Below are 21,720 nucleotides of genomic sequence, written 5' to 3'. Positions count from 1 at the left end.
GAATTAAAAAAAATTTATGAATGTTCAATAAAATACAGAAATTTCTAACCAAGAAGATTAATTTAAAAAAGAAGACGATTTAAGAAAAATACAATAAATTTTTCCTATTAATTTTCTGATAAAAAAAAAATAATTTTTAAGAAAATACATAAATTTTTAACTAAATAGTTGGAAATTTCAAGTCAAAGAAGGATTATTTTTTGACGAAGAAGATTAATTGTCTAAAAAAAGAAGGAATTAAAAAAAATTTATGAATTTTCAATAAAATACAGAAATTTCTAACCAAGAAGATTAATTTAAAAAAGAAGACGATTTAAGAAAAATACAATAAATTTTACCTATTAATTTTCTAATAAAAAAACTAATTTTTAAGAAAATACATAAATTTTTAACTAAATAGTTGGAAATTTCAAGTCAAAGAAGGATTATTTTTTGACGAAGAAGATTAATTGTCTAAAAAAGAGAAGGAATTTAAAAAAAAAGTTTAGGAATTTTTAACCAAGATGATTAATTTTCTTCAAAAAAGACAAATTGGTAAAAAAAATAGTTTAATTCTGCACCAAAAACATGCATTTTTAAGCCAAAATAATTATTTTCTAAGAAAAATATGAATTTTCAACAATATACATAAACTTTTAACCAAGAAGATTAATTTTCTATCAGAAAAAAATTTGTTTAAGAAAATGCATACATTTTTAAGCATATATTTAAATTTTCAACTAAGAAGATTCATTTTCTACAAAAATGCAAATTTTCAACAAAAATATTAATTTTTAACCAAGAAGATTAATTTTATAAGGAAAAATACGAATTTCCAACAAAATAGAGAAATTTTGAACCAAAGAAATTAATTTTCTACAAAAAATTAAAATTTTCAACAAAATGAATACATTTTTAAATAAATATTTGAATTTTAACCAATTAGATTAATTTTCTACAAGAAAGACAAATTTTCAATAAAACAGAGAAATTTTTAACAAACAAAATTAATTTTCTACCAAAGAATAAAATTTTTAAAGAAAATGAATACATTTTTAATTAAATATTTGAATTTTCAACTAATTTTCTACAAAATGACAAATTTTTAAAAAAGTAGAATAATTCTCAACCAAATATTTGATTTTTCAACTAAGAAGATTAATTTTCTAAGAAAAAAGACGAATTTTTAACAATGTATATTAATTCTCAACTAAATAAAATTGAATTATGAACCCGAAGGCATGAATTTTGAACCAAGAGGATTAATTTTTTAAGAAAGAAGACGAATTTTCATAAAAATATAGAGATTTTCAACCAAAAAGGTTAATTTTCTAACAAAGAATGAAATTGGTCAACAAAACGAATGCATTTTTTTACTAAATATTTAAATTTTCAACTAAGAAGATTAATTTTCTACAAAAAATACAATTATAGAACAAAAATAATAAATTTTAACCAATTAGTTGGCAATTTTAAGTCAAAGAAGGATTATTTTCTGACGAAGAAGATTAATTGTCTAAAAAAAAGAAGGAATTTTAAAAAAATCTAGGAATTTTTAATAAAATACAGAAATTTCTAACCAAGAAGATTAATTTTCTACAAGAAAATAAAATTTTTCAACAAAATATCGTAATTTTTAACAACAAAAAATGGAATAGTTAAAAATTACATTTTTAACAAAGAATTTTTTTTAGAAGATTAATTTTTTAAGAAAGAAGACGAATTTTCATCAAAATGCAGAAATGTTCAGACAAGATTTGTCAATTTTCAGACCCTATTTTTAGTTTTTTTTTTGCTTCTCGATCTGAGCCCCCGATTATTAAATTCCGTGGCAATTTTTTGAGAATGTTGAGATGCGGAAATGAAGAGTTTGACTATTGTTTGAAAGGTAAGACAATGCTGCGAAGAAAAAATGGTGGCAGCTCATTTGACGTGGCTTCACGCCGAAGTGGACGCGATGATACAGCACGAAAGAAGACGAGATTTGGCACTCCTTTATCCTCTTCTCAGGCCGCTACCGAATGGCTTGGCACCTCTCGTTCAAAAACTCACTCAACACATCACCAACGAGGGGCTCAAAGCCATCGGCTCTTTACAAGGAGATAATGTAAGTCTCTTTATTTATTTATTCATTTATTTATCGATCATAAATCAAAATTAAACTTACAATTTATTATTATTCCTTTGTATATCCAAATTTATCCACGGTGAAATAAATTTATGAATAAATTAATGAATCTTAAAAAAAATGAAATTTTAAGCTAATAATTTAATTTTCAATCCAGAAGATTTAACTTTTACAACAAAAAATAGACAAATCTTCATTAAAATACATTAATTTTGAACCAAAGAGATCAATGTTCAATCAAGAAGATTAAATGTATATCAAAGAAGATATATTTTTTATAAAAACTGGGGCAGTTGCATTTTCAGTTAGAAAAAATTAATGTTCAGCCCAAAAGATAAATTTTCTACAAAAAAGGCAAATTTTTATGGAAATTAATTAATTAAAAAAAAAATTGACAAAAATTAGGAAGGTTAAATTTTTGGTTAAAAAATTATTTTTCAATGAAGAAACTAATTTATAAAAGAAAGGAATTTTGAAAAAAGGATGAAATTCTACAAAAAAAATAAGACAAATCTGCAAGAAAATAGAGGAATTTTCAGTCAAGAAGATTTAAAAAAATTATTTTTTAATGAGAAAATTAATTTTCAAACAAAGAAATTAATTTTCAACGAAAAATATGAATTTTCTACAAAAAAGACAAATTTTTATTGAAATCGACGAATTAAAAAAAAATTTTGACAAAAATTGAAGTAGTTAAACTTTTGGTTAAAAAAGTTATTTTTCAACGAAGAAACTTATTTTTAATCCAAGAAAGCAATTTTTAACCAAAAATAGGAATTTTCTACAAAAAAAGACAAATGTTCAAGAAAATAGATAAATTTTCTTTCAGGAAAATTAAATGTTTATAAAAAAATTAATTTTCCAATGAAAAAAACTAATTTTTAATCAAAAAAAGGAATTTTTTATCAAAAAGATGAATTTTATACAAAAAAAAATCTTCAAGGAAATAGATGAATTTTCAATCTAGAAGATTAAAAACTATTTTTCATAAATAAAACTAATTTTTGATAAAAGATAGGAGTTTTTTGCAATAACAAGCCAAATGTTCAAGAAAATAGATCAAGTTTCTTTCAAAAAAATTAAATATTCATAAAAAAATTATTTTCCAATGAAAAAAACTATTTCTGAATCAAAGAAAGGAACTTTTAACTAAAAATATGAATTTTCTAAAAAAAAAATACAATTTTTCAAGAAAATAGATGAATTTTCAATAAAGAAGATTCAAAAAAATTATTTTTCAATGAAAAAACTCGTTTTCAAACAAAGAAATGAATTTTCAACCAAAAAGATGAATTTTCTACAAAAAAATAGACAAATCTTCAAGAAAATATATGAAGTTTCAATGAAGAATATTAAATGTCTATAAAAAATATTCGACAATAATTGAGGTCGTTAAATTTTTGGTAAAAAAATTATTTTTAATCAAAGAAAAGAATTTTCAACCAAAAAAATGAATTTAAAAAAAATTTACAAAATTTCAAGAAAATAGATGAATTTTCAATGAAGAAGATTAAATGTCTATAAAAAAAAAATTGTCAAAAATTGGGGCAATTGAATTTTAATTTAAAAAAATGTATTTCCAATTTAAAGAAACTGATTTTTATTTAAAGAAATTCATTTTCAACCAAAAAGATGAATTTTCTCAACAAAAAAAGACAAATCTTCAAGAAAATAAATTAATTTTCAATCAAGAAGATTAAAAGTTGATAAACCAATTATTTTTCAATGAAATAAACTAATTTTTAATCAAAGAAAGGAATTTTTAAACAAAAAGATGAATTTGCTACAAAAAAATACAAATTTTTAAGGAAATAGATGAATTTTCAATCAAAGAAATGAATTTCAAACCAAAAAGATGAATTTTCTACACAAAAAAAGACAAATGTTCAAGAAAATAGATAAGTTTACAATAAAAAAATTAAATATTTATAAAAAAATGATTTTTCAATGAGAAAAATTGATTTTCAACCGAAAAGATGAATTTTCTACAAAAAAAAAAAGAGAAGAACCTTCAAGAAAATAGATGAATTTTCAATCAAGAAGATTAAATGTCTATAAAAAAAAAATTCGACAAAAATTGAGGTCGTTCCATTTTTGGTTAAAAAAATTATTTTTAATCAAAGAAAAGAAATTTTAACTAAAAAATGGAATTTCTACAAAAAAATTACAAATCTTCAAGAAAATAGATGAATTTTCAATCAAGAAGATTAAATGTCTATAAAAAAAATTCGTCAAAAATTGGGGCAATTGAATTTTCAGTTAAAAATTTTATTTCCAATTTAAAGAAACTGATTTTTAATCAAAGAAATTAATTTTCAACCAAAATGATGAATTTTCTCCAAAAAATACAAATTGTCTTTAAAATAAATTAATTTTCAATCAAGAAGATTAACAGTTTATAAAACAATTATTATTCAAAATAACAAGCCAAATGTTCAAGAAAATTAAATATTTATAAAAAAATTATTTTCCAATGAAAAAAACTAATTTTTAATCAAAGGAAGGAATTTTTAACCAAAAAGATGAATTTTCTAGAAAAAGATACAAATCTTCCAGAAAAAAGATGAATTTTTCAATTAAGAACATTTAAAAAGATTATTTTTCAATGAAAAAACTCATTTTCAAACAAAGAAATTAATTTTCAACCAAAAAGATAAATTTTCTACAATAACAAGCCAAATGTTCAAGAAAATAGATCAATTTTCTTTCAAGAAAATTAAATATTTATATAAAAATTATTTTCCAATGAAAAAAACTAATTTTTTAATTAAAGAATGGAGTTTTTCACCAAAAAGATGAATTTTCTAGAAAAAAATACAAATCTTCCAGGAAAAAGATGAATTTTTCAATTAAGAAGATTTAAAAAAATTATTTTTCAATGAAAAAACTAATTTTTATTTAAAGAAATGAATTTTTAACCAAAAAGATGAATTTTCTACAATAACAAGCCAAATGCTCAAGAAAATAGATAAATTTTCTTTCAAGAAAATTAAATATTTATATAAAAATTATTTTCCAATGAAAAAAACTAATTTTTTAATTAAAGAATGGAGTTTTTAACCAAAAAGATGAATTTTCTAGAAAAAAATACAAATCTTCCAGGAAAAAGATGAATTTTTCAATTAAGAAGATTTAAAAAAATTATTTTTCAATGAAAAAACTAATTTTTATTTAAAGAAATGAATTTTTAACCGAAAATGTGAATTTTCTACCAAAAATACAAATCTTCAAGAAAATAGATGAATTTTCAATCTTGAAGATTCAATGTGTATAAAAAACATTCTTCAAAAATTGGGGCAATTGAATTTTCAGTTACAAAAATTTATTTCCAATTTAAAGAAACTGATTATAAATCAAAAAACTTAATTTTCAACAAAAAAGATGAATTTTCTCCAAAAAATACAAATCGTCAACAAAATAAATGAATTTTCAATCAAGAAGATTAACAGTTTATAAAACAATTATTTTTCAATGAAATAAACTAATTTTTCAACAAAGAAAGGAGTTTTTAACCAAAAAGATTAATTTTCTACAAAAAAATACAAATCTTCCAGAAAAAAGATGAATTTTTTAATTAAAGATTTAAAACAATTATTTTTTAATGAAAAAAACTAATTTTTATTCAAAGAAAGGAATTTTTAACCAAAAAGATGAATTTTCTTCAAAAAAAAAAAAAAAAACTACAAATCTTCCAGAAAAAAGATGAATTTTTCAATCAAGAAGATTAAATGCCTATGAAAAAAAGTTGACAAAAACTGCGGTGGTTAAATGATCAGCTAAAAAAATTATTTTTTAATGAAATAACTAATTTTTAATCAAAGAAATGTGTTTTAAACCTAAAAGGTGAATTTTCTACAAAAAAGAGACAAATTCAGGGTGGCCACTGGACTGGGAAATGACCGGGAATTTTCTGAGTCCGGGAAAAATAACGGTAAATGAGAGTGAATTTTCTGAGACAAGGAAAAACCAGGAAATGATAGTGGAATTTATTTCTCGGCCGGGAATTTTACGAATTTTAAGAAAAAAAATTTGCGCAAGTTTTATTTAAACAGTTTTGTAAATAATTAAAGTATAACAAAACTGAACAATAATTGACTTAACAAAACGATCCGTTCAAAATTTGAGAATTTTTCCGATCGTAACTGTTTGAATTCGAAAGTCTTAATACGAATTAAAATTAATATAATATCATTTATTCCGATAATTTTATTTTTAAACAACAATTTTAATTATACGTCAATAAAATATTTTTAATTCCAATTTTAAGGTCTTTCTTTATATTATTTTTTATACTAAACTGAATAAATTAATTTATTAATATATTATTTTCATTAGTTTAAATCTGTAGAAATTCGAAGAGATTTTCAATTTTTAACGTTACCATTTGAATTGTTCTATTTAAAAAATGTTTATTTTGCAAGTGAAATTTTTAAATTTTGATGTATAAATAACAATTGAATACTTATTATTTGTAAACAAAATTTGTGTAATTTCAAGCGATATTTCGTAATTTTTTAAAGATTCAAAATTAATTAAAAACTTCAAATGTCTTCAAGTAATTGAAAAGAAGTGTGTTGACATTTTTTTCTGGAATTTCTAAATACATTTTAAAATTAACCGAATTTTTCCTACAACTTTTGGAAAATCTTGCAGATGAAAAAAACCCTTAAAATCTTCCAGGTTCTGTTTTAATCATTTTGGAAATGTATTGAGATCTTTTCAAATTTTCTAATATAATAATTTTTTTAAATGAAAAATCATTTTCAATTTTCCTAGGAATCTTAAGAAAATGTTTTTATTCTTTTAAAGCCTTTTACAATTCTTCAAAAGTTTCTAAATTCTTTGTTTGAAATCTGCATTTTGTTTCAAATCATTTAAAGTTCTAAATTTAATTTTAATATTTATTAAACTTCTAAATGTCTCTTAAAATTACTGTAATTTTGTATAAAAATAATAAGTGTTCCTATTGTTTTTTATTTAAACGTTTCGAAAAAATTTCAGAAAATGATTTTAAATTTGGACAAATATAAAACCACTTCTAGATTTCTCAATATTTTGAAATGAAATTTTTAAGTTTTTGAAGGATATTTATCTGAATCTTGGAACTTTATAATTAATCAAAGTTCTACATTTTGCAGCTTATCTGCATTTTATTTAATAATTTTCAATTGAAAAGTGTTAGTACCATCCATTCCATACGTGTAAATTAAATTTTTTGTTGAAACAGATGTATTTTTAATAAAAAAGATTAAATGTCTATCAAAGAAGATACATTTTTGACCAAAAATTGTGACAGTTAAATTTCGAGTTAAAAAAATTATTTTTTAATAAAAAGAAACTAATTTTTAATCAAAGAAATGAATTTTCGGCACAAAAAAAGACAACTCTTCAAAAAAATAGATGAATTTTTAATCAAAAAGATGAAATATCTCAAAAAAAAGTCGAAAAAACTTTGAGTAGTTAAATTTTCAGTTAAAAAATTTATTTTTCAATGAAAAAATTTCATTTTTAATCAAAGAAAGGAATTTTTAACTTTTTGAATCTTTTTTATTTGAAATTTCGATTATTGTGTTCAAAATGTTATTTTTTGAAGATTTAACTATTTTATAAAAGTTAACATTTCTGGTAAAAAAAAAGAATCCTTTCGGATTGGAAATTCATTTTTTATATAATAAAAGTCAATCCTTCTTGGTTGAAAATTTAGTTTTCTCAGATGAAAAGTAATTTTTTTGTGACTAATTTGTCGTTTTGTCTGAAAAGTTCAAATATTTGATGGAATTACAAATTTTTTATTTGAAAATTCGACTCTTTCGTTAAAAAACGAATTATTTTTTAAGAATTTAACTATTTTTTTTAAATGATCCTTTTGGATTGAAAATTCACTTTTTATCATAGAAAAGTCACCCTTCACGGTTAAAAATGTATCTTTCTCTGTCGAAAGGTAAATTTTCTGATAAAAAATCAACTGTCTTGAAAAAAATTTTCTTTTTATCTTGAAAATTCAGAGATTTGACTTAAATTTATTATTTTTGCCTTGAAAATTTTACTATTTAGTTAAATCTTAAACTATTTTTTGTTGTTGAAAAATGTATGTGTTTTTTTTAATAAAACACTTAGTTTTTTATTTAAAAAATATATTTTTATCCATTTTTTTTTGTGACAGGTTCATACCCAGTTTGTGGAAAGCATGCTGGTTGTGCATTCTAAATACTCGAATATGATAAAAGAAGTATTCAAAGGGGATCAAGTCTTCGGCGGTGCTTTAGATAAAGCGTGTTCGGCTCTCGTTAATCACAGGCCAGGACCCAGACAACCTTCTCGAGCTCCAGAACTGGTATTTTTTATATATATTTTTAAAATTATTATCAAAATTAATCGAGGGGCTGATCAGTCTTTTTTTCTTAATTTCAGAGTGCATTATTTGGCCTAATTTATTTATTTTTTAATTTGTTTTATTTTTTAGCTTATTACCATTATTATTTTGTTATTGTTTATTTATATTACATTATATATATATATATATACATATATATTCATTATTTTTTATTATTTATTATTATTTTCACAATTATATTTCATTATTATTTATTTTTTTCTTCTATTTCGCTACGTTTCCCCGTTTCACAAATAATTTTTCCCCGTTTCACAATAATTTTTTTTTAATTTGTCATTTTTGCTCAAAAATTTCATTATTTGTTAAAAATATCATATTTCTCAATCAAAAATTTAACAATTCACTTTAATTTTTTTTTAACTTTAAATTTTTTAAATAAATTATTTAATTGAAAATGTATCATTTTTGCTCACAAATGTAATTATTTGTTTAAAAAATCGTATTTTTCAATCGAAAATTTAACAATTCGGTTTAATTTATTTTTAACTTTAAATTTTTTAAATAAAATGTTTTTTAATTTGTCATTTTAGCTCAAAAATTTAATTATTTGTTAAAAATATCCTATTTCTCAATCGAAAATTTAACAATTCACTTCTAAATAAACTATACAATTCATTTTCTAAATAAACTATTTTTTTTAATTTGTCATTTTTGCTACAAAATCTTATAATTTTGTTAAAAACTCGTATTTTTTCAATTAAAATTTAACTATTCACTTAAATTCACTTTTTTTAAATTTTAATTGTTTAACTTAAAATTTAACTATTTATTTTGAAAATTTATCATTTTTCCTCAAGAAGTTAATTATTTTGTTAAGAATTCGTATTTTTTAAATTAAAATTTAACTATCCACTTTAATTAAGTTTTTAAATTTAACTATTTTCTTGAAAATTTATTTTTTCTTAAAAATGTAATTATTTATTTTTTCTCAAAAATGTAATTATTTTTTTTTAAATTGGTATTTTTCAATCGAAAATTTAACAATTAACTTTAGTTTTATTAAGTTTAAATTTTTTACATGAAGAAATTAGATAAATTTTCAAGCAAAGAAACTAATTTTCAACTAAAATGATGAATTTTAAACCAAAAAACAAAATAAATTTTAACAAAATTGTTTGGAACTTTTAATAAAAAAAATAATTTTCTACTAAAAAAGATCAATTTTCCACAAAATACATGAATTTTCATCAAAAATGGGATTAATTTGTAATCAAAAATAGAATACTTAAATTTGCATTTGGAAATATTAATTTTCGGTCCGAAAAATATATTTTCGGGCAAAAAAATAAATTTTCAAACAAAAATCTTCAACCAAAACAATTAATTTTTTGCAAAAAAAAAGTTAAATAATCCAATTTTCAGTTAATTTTTAACTAAAAAGATACTTTTTTAGCCAAAAATATGCCAGTTTAATTTTTAGTTTGGGAGAATAAGTTTTTAAGGAAAAGAATTTTCAAAAAAAAAGTTAAATTTTCAATAGAAACATAAATTTCCAACCAAATATATTGATTCTCAACCAGAAAGATTAATTTTATTCGAAAAAAAAAAGAAAATTTTTCAACAAAATACATCAAAAGAAAATTTTTCACCCAAAAATAGAGTACTTAAATTTTCTCTAAAAAAAAAAATAAATTTGCAACTAAAAAAGCGAATTTCCAACAAAATAATTCAATTTTCAACCATAGATATAAATTTGTAACTTAAAGTAAAATCATTAAATTTTCACTAGGAAAAATTATTTTTAACCAAAAAGTTAAACTTTCAAACCATAAGATTAACTTTCTACAAAAAAGAACAAATTTTGAACGAAATATATTATATTTTCGTCTACAAAATATAAATTTTCGACCAAAAAAAAATGTCAACCAAATTTATTAATTTTCAACTGAATAGTTAAATTTTTAGTACAAAAATAAATTTTTAGCTAAACAATTTCAAAATATTATAAATTTCAAAATATTTCACAAAGCTTTCTAAAAATTTCCAAACAATTTTAAAAGCTTTTTAAGATTTCATAAATATTTAAAAAATTTCATAAAGATTTCAAAGTTTCTCAACAATTTTAAGATTTAGAACGATTTTTCAAAGATTTCAAACGGTTTCACAACATTTTCTGAAAGATTTCAATGGTCTTGAAAAGATTTCCAAAACTTTCCAAGCAGTTTTAAAAGATTTCACCAAATTTTCGATAACAAAAAATCCCTCTCACAAAGATTTCCGAAATCTCGGAACAATTTCAAAATATTATAAATTTCACAATATTTCACAAAGCTTTTTCAAAAATTTCCAAACAGTTTCAAAAGTTGTTAAAGATTTCATAAATATTTTAATAATTTCATAAAGATTCAAAAGTTTTAAAAAAATTTTAAGATTTATAATGACTTTATAAAAAGATTTCACAAAGTTTCTGAAAGATTTCAATGATCTTCCAAAGATTTCCAAAATTTTCCAAACAGTTTCAAAAGATTTCACAAAAATTTTCTCACAGATTTAAATAATTTCATAAAACTTTCAATGATCTTATAAAAATTTCTGAAAGTTTCCAAACAATTTCAAAATATTTTATTGATTTCATAAATATTTTAATAACTTTATAAAGATTTCAAAAAAATGCACACCAAATTTAAAATGATTTCATAAATATTTCTCATAGTTTCCAAACAGTTGCAAAAGATTTCAGTGACTTCATAAAAACTGTAATGATTTTATAAAGATTTGAATTATTTCATAAAGATTTCATAAAAATTTTCTCAAAGATTTCAATGATTTCACAAAATGTTCAATGATCTTATCAAGATTTCTGAAACTTTCCAAACAATTTCAAAAGATTTTAATGATTTCACAAATAGATCAATAATTGAATAAAGATTTCAAAGATATTTTTAATTATTTCACAAAGTTTTCTCGAAGTTTTAAGTATTTTAAAAAGTTTTTAATGACCTTACACAGAATTCCAAAAATTTCCAAATCATTTCAAAAGCTTTTAAAGATTTCATAAATATTTTAATAATTTCATAGAGATTTGAAAGTTTCTCAAAAAAATTAAGATTTATAATAAATTTATAATGATTTTACAAAGATTTCAAAAGATTTCACAAAGTTTCCGAAAGATTTCAATGATCTTGAAAAGATTTCCAAATTTGTCCAAACAGTTTCAAAAGATTTCACAAAAATGTACTTAAATTTTCTCTAAAAAAAAAAATAATAAAATAAATTTGCAACTAAAAAGCGAATTTCCAACAAAATAGTTCAATTTTCAACCATATATATAAATTTTTAACTCAACGTAAAATAATTAAATTTTCACTAGGAAAAATTATTTTTCACCAAATAGTTAAACTTTCAAACCATAAGATGTACTTTCTACAAAAAGGACAAATTTTTAACAAAATATATTATATTTTCATCTATAAAATTTACATTTCCTAAAAAAAAAAATGTCAACCAAGTTTATTAATTTTCAACTAAATAGTTAAATTTTCAGTACAAAAATACATTTTTAGCCGAACAATTTCAAAATATAATAAATTTCAAAATATTTCACAAAAGCTTTTTCAAAAATTTCCGAAAATTTCCGAACAATTTCAAAAGCTTTTAAATTTCATAAATATTTTAAGAATTACATAAAGATTTAAAAGTTTAAAAAAAAACTAAGATTTATAATGAATTTATAATGATGTTACAAAAATTTCACAAAGTTTCTAAAAGATTTCAACGATCTTCCAAATAAAAATTTCTGAAAGTTTCCAACCAATTTCAAAATATTTTATTGATTTCATAAATATTTTAATAACTTCATAAAGATTTAAAAATAATGCACACCAAATTTTAAATGATTTCACAAATATTTCTCACAGTTTCCAAACAATTGCAAAAAATTTCAATGATTTCATAAAAATTTTAATGATTTTATAAAGATTTGAATTATTTCATACAGATTTCACAAAAACTTTCTCAAAGATTTCAGTGATTTCACAAAATGTTCAATGATCTTATTAAGATTTCTGAAACTTTCCAAACAATTTCAAAAGATTTTATTGATTTCATAAATAGATTAATAATTGAATACAGATTTCAAAGATATTTGATTTTACAAAGATTTCAAAAGATTTCACAAAGTTTCCGAAAGATTTCAATGATCTGGCAAATATTTTCAAATTTGTCGAAACAGTTTCAAAAGATTTCACAAAAATGTTCTCAAAGATTTCAATGATTTCACAAAATGTTCAATGATCTTATCAAGATTTCTGAAACTTTCCAAACAATTTCAAAAGATTTTAATGATTTCATAAATAGATCAATAATTGAATAAAGATTTCAAAGAAATTTTTAATTATTTCACAAATTTTTTTCTAAGTTTCAAGTATTTCATAAAGTTTTTAATGACCTTACACACAATTCCGAAAGTTTCCAAGCAGATTTTAAAAGATTTCACAAAAATGTTCCCAGAGATTTCAATGATTTCATCAAGATCTTAATGAAATGTCTGCAATTGTTGAGAAACTTTTGTTCCTCGGAAATACGGTAGAATTCTATCAAATCTTTCCTGTAATAAACCATAAAAACTTTGTCGTCAAATCTTCGAAATCTGCTGGAGAGTCAAAAATCGATTGATCAACCCCTCTCGCTTGATTTCAATAAAAAAATAAAAAATAAAATAAAATTTCGTTAATCAGCACACCAATAATAATCAATCGCGTATCGATTTTTCCCCTCCCAGCTGGCAAAATATTGCGACTCGTTATTGAAAAAGTCGGCGAAAGGCGCGACAGAGACGGAAATCGAGGAGAAGCTCGCGCGCTCGATAACTGTGTTCAAGTACGTCGACGACAAAGACGTCTTCCAGAAGTTTTACGCGCGCATGCTCGCGAAGCGTCTGATCCATCAGCTGTCGCAGTCGATGGACGCCGAGGAGGCGATGATCGACCGACTGAAGCAGGCCTGCGGCTACGAGTTCACGAACAAGCTGCACCGGATGTTCACCGACATGTCCGTCTCGAGCGATCTGAACGCGAAATTTGCGACGAGTCTGCGGGAGCGCGAGGCCGAGAGCAGCAGTCCGCTCGGCATCAGCTTCGTCGTTTACGTGCTGCAGGCGGGCGCCTGGCCTCTGGGACTTGCGCCCTCTCCCGGACCCTTCCACGTGCCGCAGCAACTCGAGCGCTCGATCCAGGCCTTCGAGAGCTTCTACCATGCCCAGTTCAGCGGCCGCAAACTCACCTGGCTCCATCATCTCTGCCAGGGCGAGCTCAAATTCAATTACCTCAAGAAGCCTTATCTGGTGACGGTGCAGACCTACCAGATGGCGCTGCTGCTCCTCTTTGAGCAGTGCGACTCCATCAATTGCAGGTAACGATTATTCCATTTTTCTTTTTTTCTTTTTTTCGTTTTTTTCTTTTTTTTTCAGTAGAGTAGAGTAGATTTTTTTGTTGGATTTTTCAGCAAAAAGAAAAACGATTATTTTTTAACAAGGAAGATTAATTTTCTAGAAATTTTCTTTAAAAAAGAGAATTTATACAAAAAAGTAGATTAATTCTCAACAAATTAGGTGAATTATCAACCGAGAAGATTAATTTTCTAAGAAAAACGACAAACTTTCAACAAAATATTGAAATTTTTAACCACGAAAATTAATTTTCTAAAAAAATGCAATTTTTCAACAAAATGAATACATTTTTAATCAAATATTTGAATTTTTAACTAATTCTCTACAAAAAAGACAAATTTTCAAAAAAATGTATTAATTCTCAACCAAATATATAGTTGAATTATCAACCGAGAAAATTAATTTTATAAGAAAAAATAAGAATTTAGATTAAAATACAGAAATTTTTAACCAAGACAATTAAATTTCTATCAAAAAATGATATTTCACAACAAACTGAATGCATTTTTAATTAAATATTTGAATTTTCAAACAAGAAGATTAATTTTCTACAAAAAAGACAAATTTTCAATAAAAATATTCATTTTTTGACCAAGAAGATTAATTTTGTAAGAAAAAATATGAATTTTGAATAAAATACATTTTTAAATAAATATTTGAATTTTTAACTAATTTTCTACAAAAAAGACAATTTTTCAAAAAATGTAGTAATTCTCAACCAAATATATTTGAATTATCAACCGAGAAGATTAATTAAAAAAAAACAGAATTTCGAACAAAACATAGACATTTTCAACAAAGAAAATTAAATTTCTACCAAGCAATAAAATTTTTCAACAAAATGAACATATTTTTGATTAAATATTTTAATTTTCAACCAAGAAGATTAATTTTCTGCAAAAAAGACTAATTTTCAATAAAAATATTAATTTTTAACCAATAAGATTAATTTTGTAAGAAAAAAGATGAATTTTGAACAAAGTACATGAATTTTCAACCAAAAAGATTAATTTTCTTCGAGAAATATGAAATTTTTTAACAAAATGAATACATTTTTAATTAAATATTTGAATTTTTAACTAATTTTCTACAAAAAAGACAAATTTTCAAAAAAAAGTAAGTATTCTCAACCTAATATAGTTGAATTATCAACCGAGAAGATTAATTTTCTAAGAAAAAATAAGAATTTAGAATAAAATACAGAAATTTTTAACCAAGAAAATTAAATTTCTACCAAAGAATAAAATTTTTCAACAAAATGAATACATCTTTTATTAAATATTTGAATTTTCAATCAAGGAGATTAATATTCTACAAAAAAGATAAATTTTTTAGTAAAAATATTAATTTTTAACCAATAAGAATAATTTTGTAAGAAAAAAAATGAATTTTCAACCAAGCAAATTAAATTCTTCAACGAAATACAGACATTTTTAATCAAATATTTTAATTTTCAACCAAAACGATTAATTTTCTATAAAAAAGAGAATTTATAAAAAAATTAGATCAATTCTCAACGAATTAGTTGAATTATCAACCGAGAAGATTAATTTTCTAAGAAAAAAGACAAACTTTCAACAAAATATTGAAATTTTTAACCAAGAAAATTAATTTTCTACAAAAAATGCAATTTTTCAACAATTTAATACATTTTAAATTAAATATTTGAATTTTCAACTAATTTTTTACAAAAAAAAGACAATTCTTCAACAAAGTAGATTAATTCTCAACAAAATATTGTTGAATTATCAACCAAAAAGATTAATTTTCTACGAAAATGATTAAATTTTTCAACAAAATGAATACATTTTTAATTAAATATTTGAATTTTCAACTAATTTTCTACAAAAAAGACAAATTTAAAAAAAAAAGTAGTTGAATTATCAACCGAGAAGATTAATTTTCTAAGAAAAAATAAGAATTTCGAATAAAATACAAAAATTTTTAACCAAGAAAATTAAATTTCTACTAAGGAATACAATTTTTCAACAAAATGAATACATTTTTTATTAAATATTTTAATTTTCAACCAAGAAGATTAATTTTCTACAAAAAAGAAAAAATTTCAATAAAAATATTAATTTTTAACCAATAAAATTAATTTTGTAAGAAAAAAGATTAATTTTGAACTAAATACATGAACTTTCAATGAAAAAGATTAATTTTCTACAAAAAAAATTAAATTTTTCAACAAAATGAATACATTTTTAATCAAATATTTGATTTTTTAACTAATTTTAAACAAAAAAGACAAATTAAAAAAAAAATAGTAATTCTCAACCAAAAATAGTTGAATTATCAACCGACAAGATTAATTTTCTAAGAAAAAATAAGAGTTTAGAATAAAATACAGAAATTTTTAACCAAGACAATAAAATTTCTACCAAAGAATGATATTTTTCAACAAATTGAATACATTTTTTATTAAATATTTTAATTTTTAACCAAGAAGATTAATTTTCTACAAAAAAGACAAATTGTCAATAAAAATATTCATTTTTTACTAAGAAGATTAATTTTGTAAGAAAAAACATGAATTTCGAGCTAAATGCATGAATTTTCAACCAAAAAAATTAAATTCTTCAACAAAATACAGACATTTTTAATTAAATATTTTAATTTTCAACCAAAACGATTAATTTTCTATAAAAAAGGGAATTTATAAAAAAAGTGGATTAATTCTCAACGAATTAGTTGAATTATCAACCGAGAAGATTAATTTTCTAAGAAAAACGACAAACTTTCAACAAAATATTGAAATTTTTAACCAAGAAAATTAATTTCCAAAAAAAAATGACATTTTTCAACAAAATGAATACATTTTTAATCAAATATTTGAATTTTTAACTAGTTCTCTACAAAAAAGACAAATTTTCAAAAAAATGTATTGATTCTCAACCAAATATATAGTTGAATTATCAACCGAGAAAATTAATTTTATAAGAAAAAATAAGAATTTCGAATAAAATAAAGAAATTTTTAACCAAGAAAATTAAATTTCTGCCAAAGAATAATATTTTTCAACCAAGAAGATTAATTTTCTACAAAAAAGACAAATTTTCAATAAAAATATTAATTTTAACCAACAAGATTAATTTTGTAAGAAAAAAGATGAATTTCGAACAAAATGCATGAATTTTCAATCAAAAAGATTAATTTTCTACAAAAAAGATTAACTTTTTCAACAAAATGAATACTTTTTTAATCAAATATTAAAATTTTTAACTAATTTTCTACAAAAAAGACCATTTTTCAAAAAAATGTAATTATTCTCAACCAAATATAGTTGAATTATCAATCGAGAAGATTCATTTTCTAAGAAAAAAGAAGAATTTAGAATAAAATACAAATATTTTTAACCAAGAATGTTACATTTCTACCAAAGAATAAAATTTTTCAACAAAATGAATACATTTTTTATTAAATATTGTAATTTTCAACCAAGAAGATTAATTTTGTATAAAAAAGACAAATTTTAAATAAAAATATTAATTTTTAACCAATAAGATTAACTTTGTAAGGAAAAAGATGAATTTTGAACAAAATACATTAATTTTGAACCAAGCAAATTTAAATTCTTCAACAAAATACAGATTTTTTTTATCAAATATTTTAATTTGCAAACAAAACGATTATTTTTCTATAAAAAAGAGAATTTATAAAAAAAAGTAGATTAATTCTCAACAATTTAATACATTTGAAATTAAATATTTGAATTTTCAACTAATTTTCTACAAAAAAAGACAATTCTTCAACAATTTAGATTAATTTTCAACAAAATATAGTTGAATTATCAAGCGAGAAGATTAATTTTCTAAGAAAAAAGAAGAATTTCGAATAAAATACAGACATTTTTAACCAAGAAAATTAAATTTCTACCAAGGAATAAAATTTTTCAACAAAATGAATACATTTTTTATTAAATATTTTAATTTTCAACCAAGAAGATTAATATTCTAAAAAAAACACAAGTTTTCAATAAAAATATTCGTTTTTTACTAAGAAGGTTAATTTTGTAAGAAAAAAGATGAATTTTGAACTAAATACATAAATTTTCAACCAAAAAGATTAATTTTCTACGAAAAAGATGAAATTTTTCAACAAAATGAATGCATCTTTAATTAAATATTTGAATTTTTAACTAATGTTCTACAAAAAGACAAATTTTCAATACAAATTTTCGTTTTTTACTAAGAAGGTTAATTTTGTAAGAAAAAAGATGAATTTCGAACAAAATACATGAATTTTCAACCACATAGTTAAATGTTCAACCAGAAAATAAGATTTTTTTTAACGAAAAAAATTAGTTTTCTACAAAAAAGACCAATTTTCTACCAAAGAATAACATTTTTCAACAAAATAAATGCATTTTTAATTAAATATCTGAATTTTCAACTCATTTTCTACCAAAAACACAAGTTTTCCAAAAATAGATTGATTCTCAACCAAATATTAAATTATTAATTGTGATTAATTTTCTAAGAAAAAAAGACAAATTTCTAACAGAATAAATAAATTTTCAACCAAAAAAATTAATTTTCTACAAAAAATTGAAAGTTTTCAGCAAAATGAATACATTTTTAATTAAAATTTTTGAATTTTCAAACAAGAAGATTAATTTTCTACAAAGAATACAATTTTTCAACAAAAATATTAATTTTTAACCAAAAAGATTAATTTTCTAAGAAAAAAAGACGAATTTTCAAGAAAATACAGAAACTTTTAACTGAGGAAATTAATTTTCTATAAAAAAATGCAATTTTTCAACAAAATGAATACATTTTTAATTAAATATTTGAATTTTCAACTAATTTTCTACAAAAAAAATTTCAAAAAAATATATTTATTTTAAACCAAATATATTTGAATTATTAACCGAGAAGATTAATTTTCTAAGAAAAAAGACGAATTTGCAACAAAATACTTAAATCTTTAAACAAGGAAATTAATTTTCCACCAAAGAATGAAATTTTTCAACAAACTTAATACATTTTTAATTAAATATTTGAGTTTTCAACCAAGAAAATTAATTTTCTCAGAAAAAAGATGAATTTTGAACAAAATACATACATTTTTGACCAAATAGTTGAATTTTCAACCAGAAAATAAGATCATTTTTTTATTTTTTTAACCAAGAAAATTAATTTTCTACAAAAAATACAATTTTTCAACAAAAATATTAATTTTTAACCAAGAAGATTAATTTCCTAAGAAAAAATACGTATTTCCAACAAAATACAGAAATTTTTAACTAAGGAAATTAATTTTCTACAAAAAAGGCAAATTTTTAAAAAAAGTATTAATTCTAACCAAATATAGTTGAATTATTAACATGATTAATTTTATACCAGAAAATAAGATTTTGCAATGGAATGCATAAATACTTAATCAAATATTTGAATTTATAACTAAGAAGATTAATTTTCTAAGAAAAAAGAATATTTTTTAAGAAAGTACATGAATCTTAAACAAACAGTTGAATTTTCAATTTTAAAAAAGATTATTTTTTACCCGAGAAAATTAAAAACACAAACATGAATTCTTGACTAAGAAGATTAATTTTCTATAAGAAAAATGAGATTTTTCAACAAATTATATAAATGTTTAATTAAATATTTTAATTTCCTACAAAAAGACAAACTTTTCAACAAAATAGATTAATTCTTAACCAAGCAGTTGAATCATCAACCAAAAACATTAATTTTCAACCAAGAAGATCAATTTTCAAAGATGACGAAAACGAATTTTTAACAAAATACAGAAATTTTCAACCAAAAAGATTATTTTTCCACCAGAAAATGAGATTTTTCAAGAAAATTCATCAATTTTTAATCAAATATTTGAATTTTCAAACAAGATAATTAATTTTCTGAGAAAAAATAAAAATTTTCAACAAAATACAGAAATTTTCAACCAAGAGGATTAATTTTCTAACAGAAAAAAAGATTTGTTTAGAGAATACATGAATCTTTAAACAAATGGTTGAATTTTCAAGTAATAAAAGATTATTTTTTAACCCATAAGATTAATTTTCTAAGAAAAAAGACGAATTTTTAACCAAATAGTTTAATTTTGGAGACAAAATATTAATTTTACCCTGGAAAATAGGAGTTTTCAACAAAAAAATTGATTTTTAAATCAATATTTAAATTTTCAAGCGAAAGAAGATTATTTTTTAACAAAGAAGAATAAATTTAGAGAATAAAGAAGAATAAATTTGGTTGAAAATTCATCTTTGTTTGTCAAATACATTTGTTTTCTATTTTTTATTTAATAAAATATTTTTTGTTGCAATATAAACTAATACATTGTTCATTTTTTGCTTGAAGATTTATAATTTTGATTGAAAGTTACTTTTTTTTTGCAAAACATTATTTTTTTGGACTGATAATTTATAAATTTCGTTGAAAATTGAACTGATTGGTTGTAAGCTATTTATTTTATTATTTATTTTTATTGTTTAAAAAATTCTAACCAAATAGTTGAATTTTTAAGTAAAAATATTATTTATTTTAATGAAGAAGATTAAAATTGGTAAGAAAAAAAACTAATTACTAACATAATTCGTGAAGTTTCAACAAAGAAGATTAATTTTCTACAAAAAATATTAATTTTCAAGAAACTAGATTAATTCACAATAAATAGTTACATTTTTTAAGTCAAAAAGATTAATTTTTAACAAAATACAGAAAATTTTCCAACAAGAAGATTAATTTTCTACCAGATAATAAGATTTTTCAATATAATGAACAAATGTTTAATTAAATGTTTGAATTTTAAACCAAGAAGTTTAATTTTTTAAGAAAAATATATGATTTTTCAACAAAATACATTAAATTTTACCCAAATAGTTGAATTTTCAAGTAAAAAATTATCATTTTTTAAAGTATACGATTGAATTTTATAAGAAAAAGGCGAATTTTTAACCAAGAAGGTTAATTGTCTACCAGAAAAGGAGATTTTTCAACAAAATGCATAAATTTTGTATACAAAATTTGAATTTTTAATTTATAAGATTAAATTTTTAAGAAAAAATACGATTTTTTAACAAAATATCTAAATTTTTGACCAAACAGTTGAAGTTTCAATAAAAAAAGATTTTTTTTTAACAAAGAAGATTGGATTTTGTAAGAAAAAAGACAAATTTGTGACAAAGTAGATACATTTTTAAACAAATATTAAAGTCTCAACCAAAAACAAGAATTTTTAACCAAAAATATTAATTTTCTACCAGAAAAGAAGATTTTTCAACAGAAAACCGCGAGTCTTTTCAAATCTTTGATTTATTTCTTAAACAATATTCCGTTTTTATTATTCTTTTTATAAAATATTTAATTATTTTATAACTTCTTCGGTTTTTCTTATCAAGGGAATTTAAAAAATTCTGTTTTTATTTACATCAAATCGGTAGTTTTAAAATTTGTTCATTCATCAATTAAAATTGTTTTTAAAAAATATATTTTAAATTGTTTATGTTTTTTTAAATTCTTCACGAGAAAATATGAAAAATTATATTTATAGAAAAAAAATTCCTTGAGTTAAAAAATCATTTATAGTGTTGAAAATTCGTCTTCTATTATTATTAAAAAAAAATTTTTGTTGCCATATGAACATTAATTAATTAATATGCAATATTACATTGTTCATTTTTTTGGATGAAGATTCATAATTTTTACTGAATTTTTTTTTTATTTTATATTTGTTGTTGTTAAACATTATTTTTTTGGACTGATAATTTAGAAATTTTTTTGAAATTTCAACTGATTGGTTGTAAGTTATTTTTTGTTTTAAAAATTCAATTGTTCCATATGAACTTTTCTCTTGTGGATTAAA

At 21.2% G+C, this 21,720-nt stretch overlaps 1 protein-coding gene across 1 annotated transcript in view; it reads left to right on the top strand.

The window, feature by feature from the left end:
* LOC117169585 (cullin-2) overlaps positions 1-21,720 on the top strand; it is a 66,728-nt gene that overhangs the window by 30,354 nt on the left and 14,654 nt on the right. Inside the window, exons 5-7 of the mRNA XM_033356025.1 lie at positions 1,868-2,086; positions 8,271-8,441; positions 13,222-13,850. Of these exons, the coding sequence (XP_033211916.1) occupies positions 1,868-2,086; positions 8,271-8,441; positions 13,222-13,850 (1,019 nt within the window). The remainder of the gene's footprint in view (positions 1-1,867; positions 2,087-8,270; positions 8,442-13,221; positions 13,851-21,720) is intronic.

The sequence above is a fragment of the Belonocnema kinseyi genome, chromosome 1, assembly GCF_010883055.1.
Source record: "Belonocnema kinseyi isolate 2016_QV_RU_SX_M_011 chromosome 1, B_treatae_v1, whole genome shotgun sequence".
NCBI lineage: Eukaryota > Metazoa > Arthropoda > Insecta > Hymenoptera > Cynipidae > Belonocnema > Belonocnema kinseyi.
Note: the sequence above shows the minus strand (reverse complement) of the source record. Positions and strands in the feature narration are given on the sequence as shown.